At 46.0% G+C, this 24,479-nt stretch overlaps 1 protein-coding gene across 1 annotated transcript in view; it reads right to left on the bottom strand.

The window, feature by feature from the left end:
• EXOSC9 (exosome component 9) overlaps nucleotides 1-24,479 on the bottom strand; it is a 447,763-nt gene that overhangs the window by 198,982 nt on the left and 224,302 nt on the right. Inside the window, exon 8 of the mRNA XM_085641570.1 lies at nucleotides 11,774-11,862. Within this exon, the coding sequence (XP_085497696.1) occupies nucleotides 11,774-11,862 (89 nt within the window). The remainder of the gene's footprint in view (nucleotides 1-11,773; nucleotides 11,863-24,479) is intronic.

A 24,479-nucleotide genomic window follows, 5' to 3' on the forward strand; every position in this document is an offset into this window, starting at 1 on the left:
GGAGAAGCTCACAAAGGCGGCACGCCTTTTAAGCTTCCCCTGCCCATTCTGGGGGAGGAGACCTAGCACCTCGCCCAGGATGTGCATTGTTGCAGACCCACGAGAGAGGATGGCTCTCTACCCAGGGGTCCAGCAACATGTCTGCTGGGTTGCAGCCTAGGTAGCCTCTCAGTCAGGACGCTGGTTGTTGGTTAGTTTCAGGGGGCATATCTAAGATGCCCTCTGTTGTGCATCTTACATTAAATCCCACACTGGCATCAGTGTGGGTTTAATGTGCTGAGAAGTTTTATACCAAACCTCTCAGTCTTCAGTGTAGCCATTATGGTGCTGTGGAGTTCGTGATGACGACCTCCCAGCACCATATACTCTTAATGGCAGCACTGCACTTACAGTGCCCAGGAATGGACCTGGGTACTGTAGGGGCACAGGGCTCATGCACCTGTACCCTCACCACTGGCAAAGTGCACCCAGCTAGAGGGGTGACTGAGGTATGCCAGGGCAGTGTGTTTGTGGGCATGGCACACAGGGTTGTGTGCCATATCGACTCTGTTTAGTTCTGCACCCAGACACTCAGCCTGCAAAGGCAGTGTGTGTGTGTCAGGGTACAGGACCTCTAAGGGTGGCACAATAAGTGCTGCAGACCTTAGGGGTCTTCTCTGGTCACACCTAGTGTACCATTTACCAGGGGCTGACATGTGGCCAGAGATGCCAATTGGGGTTAGGCTTCAACACCGCTTTGGGGAAGGAACACAGGCCCTGGGCACCTGATTGGCAGGAGCCCAGGGCACACTCAGTCAAAGTACATCAGCAATTCAGCAAAAAGTGGGGGCATACCATGCAAGAACGATGGCACTTTCTCACACCGCCATAGGTGGAAGATGGAGCATTCCTCTTTCTATTTTCATGGGCAACAGTGTAAGGATCAAGGGAAGAGAGCACACCTTCTATTTCTATAGCTGGGTTAGCAGCTCAAAATGGATGACTGATGCCGGGAGACACAAAATGGGCGCTGCTCACAAATTGAGACCATGCAGAAGCAATCAAAAGAATACCTCAGAGGAAATGATGTGAGCCTGAGCATCCCACTGGGCCTTCAGGCTCCATCCTACCGATGGTGTGAGGTAAGTGCCAGAGTCTCTCGTGTTGGGCCGTGAGTAAGGCAATCAGATGCTTCATGGCGATGTCCCCTTAGTGGGAAATGGTTCAGTCCCATAGCATATGCAACTCTTCTAACAGAGGTAGGGACCTAATTGCTTCCTGCTTGAAGATGTAAAACAACGATGTTGTGTTCTCTGTTCTCATGAGGACCTCCTGACCAGGAAGCCTTGGAAGAACGCCTGTAGACCCAGTCTTATTGCACAGAGCTCCAGGATATTCATATGGAGCTTCTTTTCTGCATCTGTTCAGACCTTGGGTCAACAGTTACTGCATATGAGCTTCCCAGCCCTCCATAGAGGCATCCGTTGTGAGCGCCACTCAGTCCGATGAAGAGTGGAAAGGAACCCTCCTATGTTAAGATTTGTACAGAACCAACACTATACCAATGCCTGCTTCAGACAGCTTGTAACTCTGACCGGGTCGTCCCACGTGCTGTGAACTTATTTCGATTGTCTGTCCAATTCTTTCTGGACAGGTCTCATCTGAAGTCTGCGGAAGAGTATAAACCTAAGCATGACATCAGGCCAAGCATAAACTTGTTTTACCCGACCGTGACCGACTGTTTTACAGAAAAGATCTTTGCCATGGGCTGAAGTTTTATTTTTCTGTTTGCTAAGACGAAAAGTCTTTCCGAACCACATGTCCAGGATTGTTCCCAAGAACTTAAGCTTTGTTCCTGCAAAGGATTGTTAAATGCAAGACTTAGTTTGTGGAATAGAGTGATGCAGGCGACCATGGAAGACTTTGCCTCTTCCACTGATGGTGCTTTGATGAGCAAATCATTGATGCATGGCTACACTTGATGACTCTGTCTGAGAAAGGCAGCAACCCACACAAGACACTTTGTAAATATCTGTGGTGCGGATTTGAGGTGCCTTGAATTGGTAGTTCTGCCCAGCCACTGAAAAGCTGAAGTATTTTCTGTGCCACCTGGATAGTGGGATGTCGAAATATGCATCCTGAAGATCCAGGGACATCAGTTAATATTTTCGCGCAAATGGAGGATTTCTTAGAGCATTCCCATTCAAAAGTTGTTTTTTTATGATCTTGTTAATCTTCCTATGGTTCATAAAAGGTCTCCAGTGTCCTGTGTTCTTACTTATTAGAAATACGGGCAACCTTGACCTTCATAGTGACTGGAGCCTCATCTATAGGCATGGGATCTTTGTGAACTATGAAAAGTTGTTATGCCAAGACGAGGATACTGGAGGGCTGTCAGAACCACCTTTAAGGGGCCCCGGCAACCAGAGGTTACTTGGCCCGAACGTGTTGGTTACATAATTTTATTCCCGCTGTCCTGGGGCCTGACTTACTATGGTACTGAGTGGTAGCTTGTGTCGTGCAGTCCAAGGTTCTTCATGGGGGAGGTCCAATGTATGCGAGGGCTCATAACTCAAAATACCCACAGTGACAGCAATAAGTAGATTCTCCAGTCAAAAACTCAGCTCTTTATGGAGGTAGTCCGCCAAGCTCCCACAAGTCTTAAAAGGTCCTGCAGCCTTACTCTAGTCTACCCAACAGTGGCCTTGAGAAGTATTTGGGAGCTAGACAGGTCTTACCACGGTCCGACGTTTTACTGCAGTCGGCGATGGCCTCCAGTTGCAGCAGCTTCACCTTTACGGTTCCTCTTGGTAAGGTGAAGGTGCTGCAGGGTGGGTTCTGACCATGATCCCCAGTCGCTCTGTGGGTGGCAAGGAGTCCTCCGACATGGGTGATGGCCCTATATTCCTAGTGGCTCCCTCCTAACACAGGGGTCACAGGCACTGGCCCGACGCCCACAACTTTGTAGAACCCTGACGTGGGTAGAGGACTATCACAAGAGAGCATGCAGCTCTCTTGCAACACTGGTCCCAACTGGACCGGAGGCCTCACTGGAATCCCCTTGCAGCATCCCCTGCATGGCCTCGCTCCCTCCAAGCTCTCTCCTTTCCCTCAAAGGGTACACTTGTCTTGAGAGGCTGGTGCTGTAGGCAGAGGGTACGTTTTCTTGGCTTTCTGGGTAATGGCTTATCAACCAGACAGGAAACTGGCAGACCATGGCCCCCAATTCTGACTGCAGCGGCTAGAAGTTTTGTGAACCTTTTTACTCCTGATGAATAGTAAAGCTGAACAAAACGTGGGACTCTGATGTAATTTAGTGTGTGGTCCTTTGAAAAATCAGGTTGTGGAGTCGGCTCTTTTGTAGTGCTCTCTCCTTTGTCATGCCATTATGCAAAGGGGCTGTATGCCACAGCAGAAGTGGCTTAAATTCAGATTGACCAACAACACAGGCCAAGAGAGTGACCAGGGATCACACCTGGCTGCAAGCCTCCACATAAATATGCCTCATTAAGGTTTAAAGGCCTAAGCCTTCTCCTCTTGTATGATTCCTTGGTCCTACAGTGCCAACCTTACCAGACCCACAAACTCCCTGACAATGAGCCCAGGACCCAATGACCAGTAATTCTTCCTGGAATCAAAGGATGCTGTGCTCCTCTTCCACTAGTGTGCTCCCATTCCAGTCCTCAGCAAACCACATCACCTGTCAGGGGTTGCAGTCTTCTAATTCACTCGCCTTTCCATGCCCTGGGCTTCCAAAATGTAAACCACAGGCCTCCATTTTATGTTCTATGAACAGGTACACATACAACCCAGCAAATACATTCAAGAAAGAGCTACACTACTGATAAAATGTGGATCTATGACTAGCACCGATTGTTAATTGTTGAAAAATAAAAACAAATTTTCAACAAAAAAAAAAGAAAGAGCTACACACAATCTAGACAGGCCAAGAGTAAGTTAAGCAAACAGCTCTGGAACATGAGGGGATCGGTAGGCGTCATTCTAGTGACACATAACAAGCACTGTCAAAGCCAAAAGGCCTGGCTTTTTTTGTGAGGGTAAGTGTTTGATACTAGCTGGGTGTCTTTCTTTTTGCTGCCCACAGATGTTCCAGCGAGAAATATATAGATCGAAAAATACCAAGTCTGCCTAGTCTTGATGACACCTCATACTTCTTTCTGTCATAATCCTACACTGCTGTTGCTTTAAGTCACTATAGCAGTTTTTCATACCTGCTTTCACCCTTTGGTATTATTTTCTATCTTTCCCTTGATCCTGTCTATCTTTTCAGCTTTTTTCTTGCTTTAGGTCACAGTCCGATGATGAAAGATGTTCCGGTCCACAAAGAAAATGTGTGCCTCCGCCCCCTCCTTACAACCACAGGACAAAATTAGTACTGATCCTCCAGAACAACCCAAACCTGGGAGAATCGCACAGTTCCACGCCAGGAAGGAGGAGGCACCCCTGTGCAGCTCGGATAAGTGCCATGGGCCCCTATGCTATCTGGGTCAAGTATGGTCTTTACACAGAACCTCTAATATGAGCAACATACTCAAGGCCCATCTCATTACTTTTTTAGTATATTCCAAAGTTTCTGCAAGAGCACTATAAAAAAATAACCCTGTTATATAATGTATCTTGTGCATAAAAACTAATAAAATATGTTTGACAAAAATAAATAAATAACCCTGTAATACATGCTTTGGCACACTACAGCATCCCCATGTGTCTGCATGACATGCACATGTTTGCTCTTGCAACTCTAAGGCATGTCCTGCCCCTGTAAACATGTTGAAGCCCCTGCATTTGATGTATATTTCCTAGTCAAATTAGCCCATGCTCCTTCATGAATCCGCAGTATGACAGGGTCATGCCCTTGCTGATGCCCCTGAATGATAAGCAATGCTACCTAACTTCAAGACCGCAGCAAACCATGTTTCCGGTTTTGGGCTTTCAATTGTCAAACTAATGTATCCTGGGAGCAGTATTTATCAGCTGCTTCTACTGAACCAGCTGAACTAACTCATGCAATAGCAATGATTTGTATTTTTTAGTTTTATTAAATTGGCACAGTTAATTATAACCATTGCAATAAAATGTCATTGTAACATTGTTACCACATTAAAAGCAAACCATCAATATTCATACACATATTTCTGTCGAGGCAGTCTTTTAATTACTGTTGTAATCACATTACAGGATTCAAAAACCAAGGATAAAATGATTTGATGCAGAGACATTAGGGCAAAGTGCAAAAATAGTCTGTGATGAGTTTTTGGGGAGGAGGAGCCAGTTGGACAGGGGCAGGAGAGGGAGAAAGCAGGTTGTCCAAGAGTCGCACATATTTTCCGTACCTTGCAAGCGCTTGAATATCTGAGGAAATAAAACAGAGAGCAGATGCCTCCCAACATGTGCTGATGCCCCTTTTTAGATATAAGGGTTTTAAGATCAGTCTTCTGGGAGCATCAAGGGCGGGACAAAAGCACAGAAGATGCAGCCATGATTCGGACCTGTAATTGCACAGTCTACAAGCTCCCTCTTCACTATTTGGAGCCCATCGGTTAAAGGCAGTGGAGTGCAGACCTAGAAGACGCAAAAAACATTATATTTTTGCTGGCCACTGCGTTCAGACTATCAAGAAGGTAAGGTTGTGGTACCCCAGGGAGGTATGAATCGTTCAAGGGGCGCGGGATAGTTGATGTTTTTAAGACTCAAATGTCCATCTGGTAGGAAATTTGTCTAACCTGCTTGTTGATAACCCCTTTCCAGACTGTGTATGGAATAGAGTCTGCAGTTACTGATATTTCGTCAATATGTAGCGTTCTTATGGCTTTTACAATTTGACGGTTCCATGGATTCCCAGAGCTGGCAAGAGTTTCTTTTAACCGGGCTTTAAGCGTATTATCTGCGGCTTTTAGTGCCCTTATATAGTACTTCAGGATGTCAGCCTCGCAGACATTTGATTGTCTTTGAAGGCCCAGCTCCAGTCGTAGTCATGCCCTGTGAATGCAATTCGGGAGACGAAAGATTTTTTTAATAAATGGTGACCTGGGCATGGTCGAGTCTGGCCGAGCATACGCCAGGAAAGGCCTGGTGCCCGTAACTTAAGGCAGGAAGAAGGGTAGCTTTAATCACCTTCAGAATGGGCTCAGCAGAAGGACTACTCAGGGACTGTTTAAGTTGAGTCAGGCTGTATGTTGTTGCTCCAGCTCTCTTTTTCAAGGCAGCCAAGTGGACTGATGGTCTGGAAGACTCGCAAAGCCAGACCCCCAGGTAGTTGTATTTTGATGTTGTTTTAATCTTTGTGGGCCCAATGTTCCACGTTAGACTTTTCTTTTTCTTGCAACGGACAAAAATCAAGACCTTGGTCTTATCCTGGTTAATTTTAAGAGCATTAGCTGTGTTGTATTTGTGGAGCATGCACAAGGCTCTTTGGAGGTCAGACTTGGCCTGGTCCATTATGACAAGATCATCTGCGTATTGCAGAATGTGCAAGTTCGTTTTGGCAAGGCCCAGTTTTGTCGGAAGGAGACTGCTTTTTTCCAGGAATCTCCCCAGGTCAGCGGAGTAGAGGTTGAACAAGAGGGGAGCAAGAACACATCCTTGCTTTAGGCCGTCTGAAGCTGGGGCCAGTTCTAACTCGTACCCATGATTTGTAACAGAAAATGCTGGAACTGGAAACACAGTATCCTGACCACATGGGGATAGGTTCCAAAGCCAACCCATACATCAAATGTCTCTGTAACCCCTCACTTTCTGTAAAACGCTCCAAGAAAATGGCATACCACAGGGTATGGAGATTAATGTGCATGGTATGCAACGTGCAAGTGTAGGTACTCCGTTAGCTGCAACAACATTACAGACTCTAACAGAACATTGTAGCAGCCGTGCACTGGCTCTACCCATACCTTTAGCCCCTTCCTCAGCACCACAGCTCCGGGCTTTTCCCCGATGTGGGCTCATGTGTGCAATTTCATCCTCATGAATGCCAGGTGCCAGCTCAAGAGATCCAGGGTTCACCTCCATGAGCCAGATTTACTTACAGCCGGTCGTGGCATTACCGCATCAGAGAGGAGTGGACAGTGGGCTCCCTTCCTTCCTCGTCTTTCTTTATTTTTCTACTTTTGGAACTCTTTTTCCTGAACACTCAAAGCCTTTGTGCACTCGCCCCTTCCTTGTGCCGGTCAGTGCAGGAGTGCTGTCCTCTGCTGCCCTCTTTTGGTGACAATGGAGAAGTACATGCAAGTGAACAAGGGCAGCCAAGGTATGGGCCAAGATCCTCTGTGGGGCATTACCAAAGGGAGAGGCGAACAAAATAGGATTTCAGGATTACTCAGACATTCCCTGGCATGTCACTGCGTCATCACGTTTTAACACAGCAGTCAGATAAGGTCAATTGAAAACTGCCAACAGGAGTGTAATACAAGCACTCTTTCAGAATATGCACACAACATCTGCCAAATCAAATCCTGTACTCCTGGCTCCCAATATGTGGGCAAAGCTAAAGCCCCGTCCTGGTGATTCTCAAATATTTCACTGGTGACAGCTGCGCTGTCAATCTAGACCGTAAAAAGGCCTGCTCACACTATAAAACACAAAAATGGATATGCAGACACCAACGTGCTGTGCTGCTTAACTTGAGGTAAGGGTAGCAGCCCTGTACCACTATGACGATAGAACTCAGTGCACCCCATCTGCCCCGCTTTGTCCAGGATCCCCTTGGCACCTGGACAGGAGGGAAAATTAGCTAGTCAGGTAGGCGTACCACCCGTATGGTGGGCTACACTGAGGGGGACACAATTCTAGGACAGGGTTATGCACACTTCCCACAGGAAGTGGTCATATAGGGGGCGTAGTGACCGAAAGGGTCAGTTTTCCTTTTACTCTACCCCACAATCCACTAAAATCAGTATTTAGGGGAGTTGCATGCACAAGAGAAGCAGATCCTGATGACCTAAGAAGAGAGAGGACACAGAAGAGCTGCAAAAGAAGAAGAAGAGGAGAGAAGAAGCAGCTGACCTGGTACCAGCCCCTTTAACCTATCTATATCCTTGGTCAAAAACTGCACCAAATTCAATTCGTCCTGCAGCTGTTGACCCCAAAAACTTGGGAGGACAATCTGCCTTCGAAAAAGAACCAAGGACTCCCATGGGACAGCGACCGGTTCCCTGTATCTTGCAGCAACTCCAAAAGAAAGGACTTTGATGCCTCCAGAACCGCCAAAACCCGACACCTGAATCCACCAATGCACCCGTCACTCCAAGCCAGAGTCAAAGTGTGCCAACAAGATCTCCCGCCCTCCAGAGCCCGAGTCCATTGTGGTTCTACCTCTCGTGGATCCTCCAACGTCACCTGCAGCCTCTGCACGCAGCCCCCCTCTACCACAACTGCTCCAGTAAGGAAAATCCCGACGCCTATGGACAACTCAGCACTCGTCGCCCCTTAGCAATGGAAAAGAGGACCAAAGGTGTCCCTACGTCCCCGAGAATCGCAAGGCCTGAGACTCCTGTTGGTTCAGCCCGACTAGCCTTCCAGCCAGAACCTGCAGTCACTTTTTACAAAAGCTGATCTCCATAGAATAACATTGAGCTCCCAAAGCTGTTTTGCTCCCTGCACCCAGCCACCCTCATGCCACTGGTAGTGTACTGTTGATGCTGCCTTGGACCTTGCCCACCACTCACTCCTGGAGATTAGTCCCGTAAGTTGCTGCACTATACCCGTTTGCCAAAACCAGTTATTCTTCTATACGACAACATAGCAGAACTCAAAAACTGCACTTCAGAGTCCACTTTTTTAACTGAAAAGCATTTATATTTTAAAAAAGTACTTACCTGAACAATTTCTCTCTGATGCCTAAACATATATAAAGATACTTGCTAGTTTTGTAAATTGGTGCTGATTTTCTTTGAGTCGTGTATTTATTGATCATTGTGTGTATTTGCAGATGTCTTGCACTCCTCTCGACTAAGCCTAAGGCTGCTTAGCCACACTACCCGTAATAGAGCACCTTGGGAGTGCCAGAGTAAGCCCCTGTCCTCTTGTATCACATGAAGAGCCAGCTTCCTACAGTCATCAACAGGTTTCCCAAATAGGTTGACTCCATCATACAGAATATCCAGTATTTTTGCTTAGACTTCCAGATGGAACGATATAGATCACAGCCATCACTGTCCCTTAATAATGCTGTTCCTGTTAGCTGGCGAAAGTTTGCGTTTGAAACATCCATTGCAGAATCAAAGATGGCCACTGAAAATATTGCACCCTCTTGACAATAACTTTAGCAATAGCCCCCTTATCCTCCAGTATGAGGCCAATTAGTAGCGAGATGTCATGCCACATCTGGTGATCATAACAGCCTAAAATAGCTAAGACGTCTACAGCCTGGATTAATGATGCTGCCATGGAACCAACTCTACAGCCCAAATTATCAATGCATCTACCATCCATACGCAGAGGTGCACAGGAAGGCATGATCAGATACTCTGATCGGTGCTGGGCCACAGACATAACAGAGTTTGGTTTGGGATGGCCGTAAGGCAGACCATGGCCGTATACGGGGCCCTGTACTACTTGTCTAAACAGAGCACCACTTGTGGCTGGTGTTTTAAAAAAAAATCAATTTTAAGCTTTTTGAACAGACAAAATACAGCATAGGCATGGAGTTGACAGCTTTCCTTGGCTGCTCCTTGAAGTCATATAGGAAGCATATTTGCTGCACAGAGGTCATCGGAAGATGCTATCCAGAGGGGAATCTGACTGGGTGGGTGATTTGTTGGCTTCCAGTGGTAAGAGATAATCATCCCACCCTTCATTACCCCATGTATTCCTCCAAATCAAAAAACATTGAATCCTAAGAATCTTCAACTCCCATATCCAATGTTGGTGCGACTGTCCTTGGAGGATGGTCCGCCACAGGTGAAGTGGGTAGGGGTGGTGTAGGAGGTGCTGGTATTGGAGGAGGTGGCAGAGGTAGGGCAGGCACAGACTGTCCAGCAGGCTGCTGAGGGAGTGGTCTTTCAAAGTTGTCCATCCTCTGTTGCAAGGATGTAAAAAATGTAAAAGGCACCTGCAAAACTATAGTCTGTATAGCCACGACAAGATGCATAGGACAGAAGAGGGTGATCAGCGCCAAAGGTTTGTGACTGATAGTCATACTTCTGGTAAGCATCCTCATCGTCCAAGGCGTCTCCCTCAAACTCCAGGACTTAACTGACATGCGTAAGAAAATAAGCAATTTCAAATGTCCTAGTTGCAGTGATTCCCTTCCAACTCTGAATCCAGAATTGTAGTGGGAAGGCTTGCAAGCTTGCAGTCATTTGAACTGGTGAAACACGGAGTGGGGTGGAAAACATTATCAATCATGGTCACAACATTGAAGGTGCTGTCATAGTTAACGGTGGTCTGGTCGTTGATGGGGTTTCATGGGCGCTGTTGAGTACTGTCCCATAGGCGAAAATGGAAGTGGTGACGATAATGCTGTTTTCTTCGCCGTCAACAATGAAAAGGAAAGCAAAGGGGGAGACTGGAGCTCCGTCAAGACATCAAGGGAACTGGAATTCAACGCTGATTTTTGTGCAAATGGGCATTCGTCCTTTCTGGAGCATTTCTCTGGAGAAACAAATCTGCTTCTGTGATGAGGTGGCTGCAGGCGATTTAGAATGCAAGTCCAGCTCAGGGAAAACCACGTTACAATTTTTGCTCTGCCTTTGTGGAAGTGCTTGGAGGAACACTTTCTATGGAATCATCCGCAGATGAGGGAAGACCGCCTTAGAAATGGGGTATTTTTTTCTTTCCAGGACGTAGAGGGCCAACCTTCAGACTCTTAGAAGGAAAGGTTATGCAAATATCACAGTGTGTAACAATGTGCACTGGATGAAGACAGTAAATTAATTGCTCATGTGGATCATTGGTGTTGCTTTTCTTCTAACCATAGGTAAAGCGGTATTTCAAAAGAGATGTTTTGTCTCCCTGTCAGTCATGATGACAGTGGTGATAGAGGAAAGGACCAGAAAAAATGTAAATTCCTAGAACATTACAATTACAACCCCACCCCCTGCCCCCCTGCCTCCCCCCCAAAAAAAATCATTGTATACTGAAAGATGAAGATGAGGCTGGACAAATTCCAGGGCAGACCAGAAAGCATCAAGATAAAACGTTAGAGCAAAGCTCTAAGGGACACCAACAAAAGAAATCTGACCTATGGTTGCATCTAGGAGGGGGGGTAGGGGGGGGGGGGAGTAGAAGTGCTTAGCACCTTCACCTCATTGGTTGAAATTTGGGTTGCTTTAAATGAGGTGGATGTGTTACTAAACAAAGATGAGGCTTACTGCCATTTCAACACTTAACTGCTATTTAACGTTCCCTGAAATTCCCAGCCTGATGACTGGGAATGATTCAAGAAAGATCCAATACTAATTAATAAACTATTCTCACAATTCTCTTTGTGACACTGATGAAGGTCATCAATCATAAGGGAAATTAAAGGATGTCATTCTGTTTAGGGAAGGAGGTAAAGTGATTGGTCAGATTATCAAGTGAACAAATGAACTGGGCAATTCAAGGTAACCATGAAGATTAGTAAAATCTTTAGATCAGCCCCCTTTTTTAGAACTGTTGTTCCTTTAGCGGAGCCGATAGGACTTTTCTCTATAAAGCATTTGTAATAAAATGTGTGTTACTTAACAAACAACGTTGGATTATCTGTGTTTAACAACAACAGACTTGGCAGCTCTTCAGAACAGAAACACCTGCAACCCGTGATGGCTATGAGCTTCAATGCTTTAAGTCAACGTACCTAGCTTTTGTGTCGTTCTCAAGGGACTTCATGATCAGTTCTGTTATTTCGGCCACCTTCACACTGGCTATTTTACTACATCTCAAAATCTGCATTGAAATAACACAAGTGAAATTGACACGTTAGCTAAACCAGCAGTTTCCAGCACAAACATTTATCAGTGGCAACATACTGTCTGGGGGAACTTAGCCATTGGTGGGAGGAGGGAAGTCATTTTAACATCTTTACAGACTTAGCATGAAAGGTACAGAAGATCTGAATTCTAATTACATATGCTGTTTATTCGATAGAACAGTGACCGATTTAGGCAATAAGCTTTCAACCAAATTGGGCAATGCGAGTGAATGGGATGTGATATATGGTGTGGTTGTGAGATCTCACTGTGTAATACCCCACCAACCCTTCTTAGGGCCAGTCAGGCTTTATTTGTAAAATCTTAGCTCAGTCCTAGGTAGCTGTGATGGAGAGCAGTCAGACTTCAACAAAGGAAAAAACGAAAAAGCACTTGAAAATCACCAAATCAATAGAAAAAATAAATATGACACATGAAATACAACACCATTTTATAAAAAATAGCCTGTATATTTATGAATTTATGGACACCAAAATAAAAAAGATCAATTAGAGGGATCCGGAGATAAAGACTTTTTAAAGAAACAATAAATGGAGACGTTTCACTCACCCGCTAACAAGCACTGGCAAATGTAACAAATTTGACACTTAGAAACCTTTTCAGCAAAAAGTTACAGCAAGGATGAATGCGGTTACTTGGAAGCACCATGGGCCATAAACTACGGCAGGGAGCCGGTCAAGGGTACCACCAAGGTCGGAAGAAACCGTTACCTTCAGATGGAAAGTAGTTTCTAGTCCAATTCCAACATTGATGGCCAATCGCAATTGACTACTATGGAGTAGTCCTGATACAAGGGTTACAAGATGCTCAAGATACCCAAGGATGATGAAGATACTGTGCGGTAGACGGAGGCTTCCTGGGGCTACGCCTTGCTCAACGGTCCAGGTGGGGTGACTTTGGCCACAGGGGTTGACGTCCCTCAGAGTCCTCTTTGATACAGCTTACGTCCAGTCGCCATTTTGACTACTGGTTGACGGGCACAACAAAATCAGTTGTTCCCTTTTTAGGTCTCGCCTGGCGAGAGCAGAGCATGCGAGTGCCTTTTGCAATCGATTCGCCGAAAGCCTTACATGCACGCGTAGGGATGGACAAAGATGGCTGCTCTCGCCATTTGTCCAATCCTAACAGCATGCGCGTGCACGTAAGGACAGTGGACAGTCCGCCGCCATCTTGTTAAACACGCCGGCTTCCTTCAACTCTGGCTCCGTCAAGAGATGTGCACGCACGCGCGCTTGGAGGCGTGCATTCACTTTAAACACGACGGCTTCCTTCAACTCCGGCTCCGTCGCGCTGTGATTTCTTCTGCTCGGAATGGCCAATCATTCTCGAGGCGGGTGGGCGGAGGGGTCAGGTTGGTGCCCCTAGGACAGATGGCTGCCTGTAAGTGTGCTGCTTAAGTGCCCTCCTGTAAACATTATGTTCTGTCGCCAATGACTTTGTCTGCCCACCTAGAGTGTGGTTCCTTATTTACGGGCAGTGAATTTGAGCTCTGCTACCTGGCGTCCTTCCTGCCCCCGGGGCTGTATGTATTCAGGTTTCTGATGTCGCTGAGGATCGATTTGGGGCAGGAGTTCTGGGCTTTGACTGAGGTTTTTTTCGTCCTCTCAGCCTTTTGTGTGGCTTCTTTGTCTGCCTGGTCCTAGGAGACTTCCACCTGTCCTGCTATTGTCGGAAGCCTTTGTCTGCCGATCCTTACAGCGAACTGCTCTTTGTTTCGGGGCGTGGGTGTGGCGGGCTAGGCTCTCTCCGAGTTTCACGTTGTTTTGTGGCTTGTTTGTAATTCCGACTCGCTGCTCTACAGAATATCCCATTATCTCGGTTTCCTCAACTCTCCTCGGGGCAGGAGGAGCAGCCAGTCGCGAACACAGGCTCTGTCGCTCTGAGAAGTTTACTGGGGTCATGGATGCTCTCGGCTCCCAAATATAACTCCAATAAATCTCTCTAACACCAATAAAAACAACATTCAGCATCGCTATGATAATACTGGCTTCTGTAGCAAGATTGGTTTCCACCCAGTACGTCAATGCCTCAAATTCCACACTCATTTATGGGTAGCTTTTTTAAAATGTATTTTATTTTATTTTTTTAACTTTTCTGTCGCATCCTCTCTCCTTTTCAAGCTCCTGTATGTTGGCACTATTAGATCTCATACTTTGCATTATCAGTCTTTTAATACTGACTTCGCTTTCAAATCTTTGTGGCATCTTTTAGTTTACCATTTTTATTCCAATTGTCTCGCCTCTCATCGATATTTATTCCATATCGCCCTTCTCATTCTGTCCTCCATCATCATGTCTCCATTATGCCCACCGACTCTTTGGAAAGCAACCACTCCTCTCTTAAGCAATACATGCCCAATATATAAACATCTCACACCTATAAAACACTACAGATACTCTTGTACATCAATGCAAAATTCGGAAAGTGCATTCAACCCAAAAGGAAACTAGCATTAAAAATGCAATAGGTCTCGCATTTTATTAAGTTAAAGCCATTTGCTTTGCTATACAATACCAAATGGCTTTAACTGAATCAAAGGCGAGACCTAGTGCATTTTCAATGCTTGTTTTTGTTGCAACTCTCCCTCTGGGCAACCAAACTGAACTCAGATGACTCTTCCGGGTCAAGCAGACTTGGGTGCAACTTTTAGGCATGGAGTCTCGGTCTCCAAGTCTGCGATGCGAAGAGGAGCGACGATCCAGTGATCTGGGCTACCCACATGGACAGGCAAGCTTCCTCAGATTTTGTGACCCTGTGCTGCGAACAGGAAGTAAGCCAACTGACTGGAGTTTCTGCTTTTGGCTGGACTTGAGGACGACTTCTCCACGAGCAGGACACCACAAGCACAGTCCTATCTTCGCAAGCCTAAGGAGCTCTCTTTGCCTGTTCCAAGGTCAGCAGGGTAGTCCTTCTCCAGACCAAACAAGATCCGAGTTGTGGGGGCCAGCGGTTCCCTTAAGGAGGGCGCGGTCACTAGCCAATGGGCTACTTGGTTCCCTCTCGCCAGATGACAACTTCATTGGAAGTGTGGCATCTTGCTATTTCAGAATGCTGAGTTCTGCCCACACTCAAAAAAGCAGAACTCAGCATATGGAGCTTGGTAGCCCACCTCAGAGTTGTGACTACCAGTGAGCTACACGCCCATAGGAAAATTGGTTTGGCAACGGTTTTACCTCTGTTTCCCTGCTGCCATCCTGTCACCCTACACAATAGAGCAGCCCCCTCTACATGTGCTTGCCACTAGCCCTTCAAAAGCAGCTTCCCCTTTGAAGCTTGCCTTTTGAGCTCACACCCGGCGTGCCTTCTTGCTTAGGAGAGGTAACCACTCTCACACAGGGAGGAACCTATTATGTCCTTTTTTCTGGGAGTCGTTCACACGTGTCCCCAGGAGAGCAGAAGACTGTCTGGAAGGACAGTACTTGAGTGCAACCGTAAATGGGCACTGGAAACCTTAGGCACCGAAACTAGCAACTTGCTAAAGTTGCCACCTTGGGCAACCCAAGTAGCAAATTACACCTGAGTTGTCAGCATGTAACCCTGTACTTGCCAATTAAGCTACTAGCCACTGACAGTAAAAATGACCACTGCAAGTTTTAAGTGTTAGAACATGCCAAACACATGTTCTACTCTTTGATGGGCTGCACCTTGCTTTGCGATTCGATAGGCCTGCTGTAGTGGTGGTTTATACATATTACAGAAAGCGGTTTTGGCTTCACACTTGGTTTAAATGTCAAAGTTGAGATCACATTTTTAACCTGCTGTATCAGTCTGCAATGGCAGGCTGGGAGATATGTTTTACCTTTGCCCCACTCAGGGTGACACAACATGGGGTGTAGCCCCTGGGTTACAAGCCCTAGGTACTTCTGGTACCACATACTAGGCACTTACAAATACATTAAGAGTAAGCCAATTGTGTGTAGCCAATTAAACTTATACTTTTAAGGTTAAGAGCACATGCAGAGTCCTCATCGGCAGGGATCAGGGCATTTCCAAACCATTACACCAATGGCTAGTAGTCAAAATAGGGGCAAATGGTCCGGGTGAACCTGCAAAAAGCCTGTTTTCTTACAGGCACTTATTATTGGTCCCCGTTTTTGACAAAAAATGTAATACAAAGAAAAGGTAACATGCAAGAGATTGTAGTTTAATCCAAAATAAACAAGTTACTTAGCTGTAACTCTAGTTCTCCAACAGTGGTATCCTTTATATATTCACATGCTTGAATCATTCCCAGTCATCAGGCTAGGAATCCTGGTACATTAAAATAACAGTATACAGAGTAAAATATACAGCATATAGTATCCAATGCAAAATGGCCATAGGCCAGAAACATTATAGTAGGCTTAGTAGTACATCCACCACATTCGAAAGAACCTGAACATCAGCCAGTGAGCTGGAAGCTTAAGCTCTCCTACTCCCCCTAAAGGCCACCATAGCTTAGATTTCAAAGCAAAAGTGTGAGAACAAGTATGATGAGCCTCTGACTGGGGAGGAGGGAGGGTTACAGGTGAAAATATAAAAGATATCAATTTTGGAGAACTAGAGTTACAGCAAAGTAACTAGTTTTTTTTCCAACTTTGGATCTTTTAGATGTTCGCATTCTTGAATCAGAATAGCAAGCCATACACATTATAAAGTACAATAAAGCAGGAAGCAGGCACACCTCTAATGAAACTGGTTTCTCAGAACTGCCTCTCCCACTGCTGCGCAAGATTGTGGGTCCACATCTAGGCAATAATGCTTCGTGAACATATGCCTGTTCCTCCAGGGGTTTCACTTAATGTCTTTGAAAAGCTCCCAAGAATAGAGTGCTGCTGTCAAAGCCATGCCCCTGGTGGAATGCACTCTCACTCTTTCCTGGAGAGAACGTTTGGCTTTGGCAAGACAGAAAGTAATACGGACTGAGAGCCAACGAGCTATCCCCTATGTAGGCAGGGTCTTCCCTTTCCGAATTGACCGAATGTTACAAATAGCTTGTCTGATGTGCATATGTCCTTTATTTTGTCTGAATAGAAGTCTAGTGAATGTAATGATCGTTCTGCTGTTGAAGATGGACTGGGAAAGAAGTATCTAAAAATAACAGGCTCATTTAGATGGAATTCAGTAGGCACCTTACGAATTAATTTAGGATTGGTTCTGAGCATCACTTTGTCCTTCGTGAACCAGAGAAAAGGTTCTCTGATCGTAAATGCCTGAATATCTCCCACTCTCCTAGCAGATGTCAGAGTCAGAGCCATCTTCCATTAGACACATTTCAAGTCTGCCCTATGTATTGGCTCATAAGGAGGTAGCATCAGCTAGCAGAGGACTGTATTAAGCTTCCATGGAATCTGAGGATTTCGAACAGGAGGAAATGCTCTGAAGAGCCCTTTCATAAGCGGTTTAATGATCCTTTGGGACACTGATGCGTCAGTGTAGGAAGCTGGCTCTGTATATACTATACCAAAGAGGTATAGTGTGCACACAGTCCAGTGGAACCCTAAAGGTAGGCAGAGGTAAAATTAGATAGAACCTTACTCTCTATTTGTGGTAGTGTGGTCGAGCAGTAAGGCAGTATCAGAGGCCAGTGTTAAGCATTTGTTGTACACACTCAGTCAGCAAATGAATTCACACACTCAAAGACTGAATTTCAGACCAATTGTTTTTGTATACAAATATTCTTTTAGTTATTTTATTTCTAGAAACAAGCAAGCCTGTCACAGGTAAGCAATAAATACTTTACAGTAGCAAATGCTGATTGTAAAACAGTTCAATTGCAATTGTACATGTACTATGGTTTGACTTACAGTATTGTTTCAGAGAAATGCAATCACTTGTAAATACAGTACATAAACTTGAACGGGATTTTCAGTAAAATAGCAGGTACGTTACTTTTGGATTACTTTTCTTACTCAGTGCTGTATGCCTGGATGCAGCACTGGGACATTTCCTGTAAACAGGTGAGTAAAAGCGTTTTTGTTAAATCGTACAATTTTAAAGAATTTCTTTAGTTTTCAAAACTCCACACTTAGGAACTTTTCACAAAAAAACAGTCAATGTTATCCTATAGAGGAAAATAGGGTTATCGGTTTGGAGGTAATTAATCGGTCTTTTGAGCTGAGGTTCTGGGGTTAGAACAAGGGTTCCCCCAGGGTCTGTGATGCACTCTTGTTACACCCTCAGCGGCACTAGGGCCGCCGGGTGCAGAGGGTTGAGGCCCAATGTTATCCAATGGGGGATAGGGGGCCTCCGGTCGGTGGCTGCTGGCAAGCAGGCCACTGGGTTGTGGGAGTAAAGCTCCTAGACTTTAGCTCACGGAAAATGAGGAAACAAATTCGAACCAAAGGTGCACCCTCAGCAGCACTAGGGCGTCTGGGTGCAGGGTGCTGTTTCAAGGTCTGATGCCCTGTTGTTTCCAATGGAAAACCTACGGTTTGCAAAAGCACTGCAGGCAGGGAGACAAAGGATTTCTGGGAGCGACCACCACTTCGAGAGGTAAGTTGGGAAGTTAGGGGTTGGTTAGGCACCGTCGGTTTTGCACACAAGGCCGTGGGGCGTCGGGTGCAGGGGTGCCTTTTGGGGTCGGATTTTCTTACCAGCTCCGGGTCGCAGTTAGGGGGGCCTTTTTGATTTAGGCTGCAGGCGTCGGCTGGAGGCAGGTCAGAGGTCGCCGGATCTCAGTTCAAGATCGCTGGGTGACGACCTTGTGGTGTTTGCCCACACGAGCTCAGGCCGTGAACGGCGGTGCAGAGTGGGGCGGATTCGCGGTCTCTGGTAGCTGCCAGAGGTTGCAGTTGAACAAATCCGGTGTTTACTGGAGAAGCAGTCTTTGGAAATGAAGGCAGGCAGGTCCTCTGGGGTTTTCGAGGTTACTGTCTGCAGGACACACCTGGATTTCGTAGGTTCGAGGGGGAGACAGGCCTGTAGGGCTGGGGCCAAGATAGTGGGCGTCTTCCTCTTATTAGTTGCTGCACGGCTGTTCGGTCCTTCTTTTCTTCTTGTTTCTTGTCTGGATCTGAGGCAGCAAGGTTCAGGGGTGCCCCTAGATACTAGATTAAGGGGTGTTACAGGTAGGTGGTAAAAGGCAGGGACCAATGGGTCCCTTCCCTGAGGTGGGTACACCCCCTATTATACCACTCTCCAGTGGGAGGGGGACATGTGCCTGTCCCTGGTTGGCTGAGTCCACCCATCTTCAAGATGGCGTGGACTGAGAGTTGTGATTCACCTCGCCTCCCCACCTGAGGGGTGGAGTTGGCAGAGGTGGGCATACCTCTCTTCCTCACTTGTTTTTCCCGCCGGTTCTCCCACCCAAAGTGGGGGTCAGAATCGGTGGGGACCAGCTGTTGAAAACAGCGAGTGGCCAGGGGAAGCTCACAAAGGCGGCAAGCCTTTGAAGATTCCCCTTCGTGAACCCTGCCCATCCTGGGGTAGGAGGCTTGGCACCTCGTCCCAGGATGTGCATTGTTTCTGGCCCCAGAGAGCAGCAGGCTCCTGACCCAGGGGTCCAGAAACATGTCTGGTGGTGGCAGCTGAAAGCAGCCACTCAGCCCTGACACTAGAGGTGGGTTAGTTTTCAGGGGGCATCTCTGAGATTCCCTCTGTGTGCATTTTTCATTAAATCCCACACTGGCATCAGTGTGGATTTAATGTGCTGAGAAGTCTACAATGCAGCCATTATGGTGCTGTGGAGTTTGTAATGACAAAGTCCCGGCACCATATACTCTTAATGGCAGCACTGCACGTACAATGTCTAAGAATTGGCTTAGACACTGTAGGGGTACAGGGCTCATACACCTGTACCCTCACCACTGGTATAGTGCACCCTGCCAGAGGGGTGACTGAGCCATGCCAGGGCAGTGGGTTGTAGGCATGGCACACAGGGATGTGTGCCATATCGACTCACTTAGTTCTGCACCAAAATACGCAGCCTGCAAATGCAGTGTGGGAGTGTAGTGGTACAGGACCTCTAAGGGTGGCACAATAAGTGCTGCAGGCCTTAGAGGTCTTCTCTGGTCACAGTGCCCTGGGTACCTGTGGTACCATTTATCAGGGACTGACTTGTGGCCAGAGATGCCAATTGGGTTAGTTTTTGGGAAAGAACACAGGCCTTGGGAACCTGATTGGCAGGGTCCCAGGGCACACCAAGTAAAAGTGTATCAGTAGTCTGGCAAAAAGTGGCGGGTTACTGCAACAGAAACCCACTTTCCCACAGTCAGTCCTTCTAAATCTTGAAACTGCAGCGAGATGGACCCCGACTGAAGAATATCTGAGACTACTCTCGGCCAAACTTAAATATGGAAGGATCTGAGACGGCTTTATTTGAAGTGGATGAGGATCATTATTCCTGCACCAGACACAGAAATGTTTCTATTTAGCGTTGTAAGCCATGTTAGTTGCTGAAGCATGAGCCTGCGCTAGATTCTGTTTACACTCCACCGATAGATCCAAAGGGCCGACTTGGGATCATGGTGGAGAATCTCTCCAGGATGTCTAGACAATATCCTGGAATGCATCTTCAAAGGAATGGCTAGATGTGGTTCCAACCGCAGCAGCTTGCCGTACCAGTACTGGAGAGACCACGCCAGAGCATTGAGGATCAGAATGCAATGGTCTATCTTTGCCTTCGTCAACATCCTGGGGATCAGAGGAAAAGGAGGAAAGGTGTAGGCAAATATCTTGGACCAACTGATCGAAAGAGCATTGCCCATTGTCCGTGGATGCCAAAACCTGCTTGCGAAGCACGGGCATTTCCTGCTGTTCGGATGGCAAACAGATTGTGGGGTGACCCCAAAGATTGAAAATGAAATCCACCTGTTTCTGTTCTAGTTCCCACTCATGACAATCCAACAATTGCAGGCTGAGTGCATCTGCCTAATCGTTCTGACAGCCTGGCAGATGTTCCACAGCAATGTCTATCCTGTGAGAAATGGCCTAGTTCCATGGCAGCTGAGCTTCTTCAGAAAGGATCTTTGAAAGTGTTCCTCCTTGCTTGGCTATGTAGATCATGGATGTTGTGTTGTCTGTTCTATCTAGGACTGGTTGACCTGCCAATCTGGTAAAAAACGCTTGTAAACCTAGTCTTAAAGTGTGGAGTTCTAACACCTTGATGTGGTGTCACAATTCACTCCCTGTACGCTCATGCCCACTATCAAGGGCTGCATAGTGACTTTCCAGTGTTCTAATAAGCTTCCAGACACTCCCTTGCATACATATCCGGACTTCCAGCCATTTGGACACTATTTGGGACTTGACATCCATTCCTAACCCATGCAGGGTTTTGTGCAAGCCACTCTGATCATGAGGGAAACTCCCATTAGCTATAATCCCTGGCTCACTGCTCCATCTCCACCCCTGCAGGCCAAGTATGAGGGAAGGACTTCAGCTCACCTGTTGCTGGCTGCTGCTAGCCTGTTCACACCTGATGCACATGATTGCTGTGAGCTCTTTTAAGCTGCATCTCCCTTCAGTCCAGCGTTGGTCATTGTAGCTGTGTACCGGTGAGACAGACTCTTGTTTCTTGAGCGTTTGATTTCCTTGTTTCCAGAGTTTCGGAGCTATAGTTATTCCTTGTTCCTGAGCTGTAGCGGTTTTCCTTGTTCCTGAATTAGCACTGCCTTAGTGCTACCTTGATTCCTGAGCTGTAGCCAATTAATTGTTCCTGAACTAGCACCGCCCCTGCAGTGCTACCTTGACTCCTGAGCTTTAGCTAAATTCTTGTTCCTGAACCAGCACTGCCTTCATTGCTACTTTGTTTCCTTGATTCCCTAACCAGCTCTATTCTAGTCATTCTTAGAAGCCTCTCCTTCTGTATATCCTTTCTTCTCATTTCCTTGGTTCCAGTTACTAGTTTGCCGTTTTTCTATTTCAGCGGTCTTGATTCTAGTTTCCTTGTAGGACTGTTACTTGCTTTCTGCCAAGTGTGCCCTGTGACTTCCTTCCTTTCCTGTTAAGCACGCCTCCTTGCTAGCTCCTTGTCCATCATGCCTGTGTTTAGTTCTACACCCTTGCTGTTACTGCCTCGCGTTATCCTGTCTGATCACCAGGAGCCGTGGGTACAGCTGACAACATAGGTGGGATTTCTTGTTCACTGTGAGTATTGTCTGAGTTACATTTATAACATCATCATAGGTGTCAGCTCCACGGGCCCTGCCTTTTCCTTGTATATCCTAAATGCGTGTATTTACAGTCAGTATCTGTAAAAGCAATTTTGGGTGAGGAACTTATGGAGTTTCAGTCTAACCGTCTGGAGCTCCAGAGTGCTTTACCCCACATTCCCCTTATTGTTAATGTTGTTATATACAGGACTTTAACATCAGTCCTGGGTGTTAGTTATTCTGAATGCTAAATCACATCTTGAGTACCTGTCCTTTCTGAGCCTTAACTCTTATTCTCTTGTACCCTCTCTTTGGATTCCTTTTCTCCTTTGACTTGCTGTGTGATCTTGGGCAGCTTTGTACCCAGTATTCGGCCTTTTTTGTCTTCCCTACAACCTGTCCTTGCCAGAGTCCCCGACACATGCCAGTGCCCCGGACTGAGTCCTGACGTGGAGCTTCTTCTATGCATCTGAACAAAGGCCTCTAGTTGAAAGCTCTTGCAGGTGAGCTCCCCATCAGTCCACGGACGCATCTGTGGTGAGTCACCTCTCTGTTATTGCAGGAAGTTGAGGGGAGAAAGGTCCCAATCCCTTACTAGCCGTAAAATAAGCATATATCCTTCTTGTGCTGGTTCTTGCCCACAACAGGGGGAGAGGCCCCTATCCCCCTAATTTAAAGCAGAATTCTGAAAGTGTGTCTGGGCAAGAGTATTGGTCGTATATTTCAGGGGAAAATAATTTTCCAAATCAGTATTGTTTGATCCGATGGAATGGGTCATTTGTTTGTACTTTATTCATAAGAGTGGACATAGAGAAAGGGATGGCACAGCCAACACGTGTTTTGCCCCCTACAAGGCCATCCGGCCTGGGGCTTCCTCAGGGCTGTACATGTGCAATGTAACATAATGAAATATAAAGCATGCAGTTGAAAATATGAACATATTGTCAAGAAATGTGAAGGATAGGTGAAGCGAGGTTAGTCAGAGAAAGAGAGGAGGAAAGGAGAGGAGAGAGAGAAAAGTATGAAGATTTAGATGTGGAAGGCGTACGTTTACAGGAGTGTATTGGTGGGGATGCGAGAGGGAAACGATTCAGGGTGAGAGTGAGTGTAAGTGTAATAATCTGATAAAGGTTAGTATAGGCAAGGCAAGAAGGAGGTGGGAGAAGAGTCACGGTTTGATGGGGATGTGAGCGTAAGGTGGAAGTGAGATTATAGTGCATGGACAGGAGTAGAGATAAGTAAGTTGTATATTAAGATTAAATGGTATAGAGCACGTGAGTGCACATGGATATTAGTTATTTATATATTTTAGTTTTAAGGCAGTACGTCATGCCCAAGTTAGTGCAAGGTCATGCAGTCAAAAGTGAGTATAACAGGGAATAGAGAGTAAATTGTAAGTTAGGGAGAAGTGGCGAGAAGGAGGAAAAGTTGGCATTATACATATGTTTATCAAACATATCATTGTTGTAAAGCAGGATTGAAAAAGGTCAAATAATGATTACATGATCATCAATAAAAATGTAACAGTATTGAATATAGTATCATTAACAGACACATAAGAGTAGTGCGCGCGTACGTAAATCCAGTTATCGGAGAGATAGCAGTTGTGCCAGAGCACCCACGTATTGACGAAGGGACAAGGAAGTGTTGAGAGAGTAATCACACAGCTGTTATAGACGGTAACAGTAGCCACATTATGCCAAGGCATATTAGTTTTAAGATTTGAATTTTTTGAATACAATTAAGTAGAAGAGTAAAAAGTAAGGAAATGTATATTTACAGTATATTATTCGACATCAGGGGGCAGCGGGACCATGAGTTGCATATAATTTCGAGAGAGAGGAGATCAAAATTAGTATGTATTGCAGAATCGTCGGTTAGCAGCACGGTGAAGTGAACGTGAACGAGTGATCAAGAGGTTCAATGAAGAAATGATTGAATGAATGGATAACTTTACACGGTCGCACAGTGATCACATTGTCGTGTTGGAGCGAGGGTGGTCAGGTGAGAGTATTAACATGCATGTTGATATATAGGAAGGTTATGACTGATGCCCTAGGTCGGCAATGTGTCAGATACGGTTTAATAAAGTCAAATCTCTAATCATATATTCTTAGAAAAAGTGAGGCGGTAGTACGGTGTTGAACGTGCTCATAACCGGTCAGGATGCGGCGTGGGTGACTAGATTGTGAAACGGGGAGTAAGTATTATCTACTCGATAAGTACTATACGTGGGCGGTATGTGCTAAAGCTCAAGGTGCACTTATGAGAACTATTGGGGTAGTGTTATAGAGATCTCATGATGCGATCGGTTAGGTTCTTACCTGGTAGTTCCGTATTTGCTTCTCACGATTTTAGGGGTATTAATACCTTTGGATTCTAATGGGAGGAGATAAACAGAGAGTGACTATCAGAAAGGTTAGGCTGATAGTCTATCGGAGGGGCCGTGTGAAGGCCGTGGTTGCGCTTACCTTAAGTCTCGGCTAATGCCTTGAATGAT

The sequence above is a fragment of the Triturus cristatus genome, chromosome 2_2 (assembly GCF_964204655.1).
Source record: "Triturus cristatus chromosome 2_2, aTriCri1.1, whole genome shotgun sequence".
NCBI classification, from domain to species: Eukaryota; Metazoa; Chordata; class Amphibia; order Caudata; family Salamandridae; genus Triturus; species Triturus cristatus.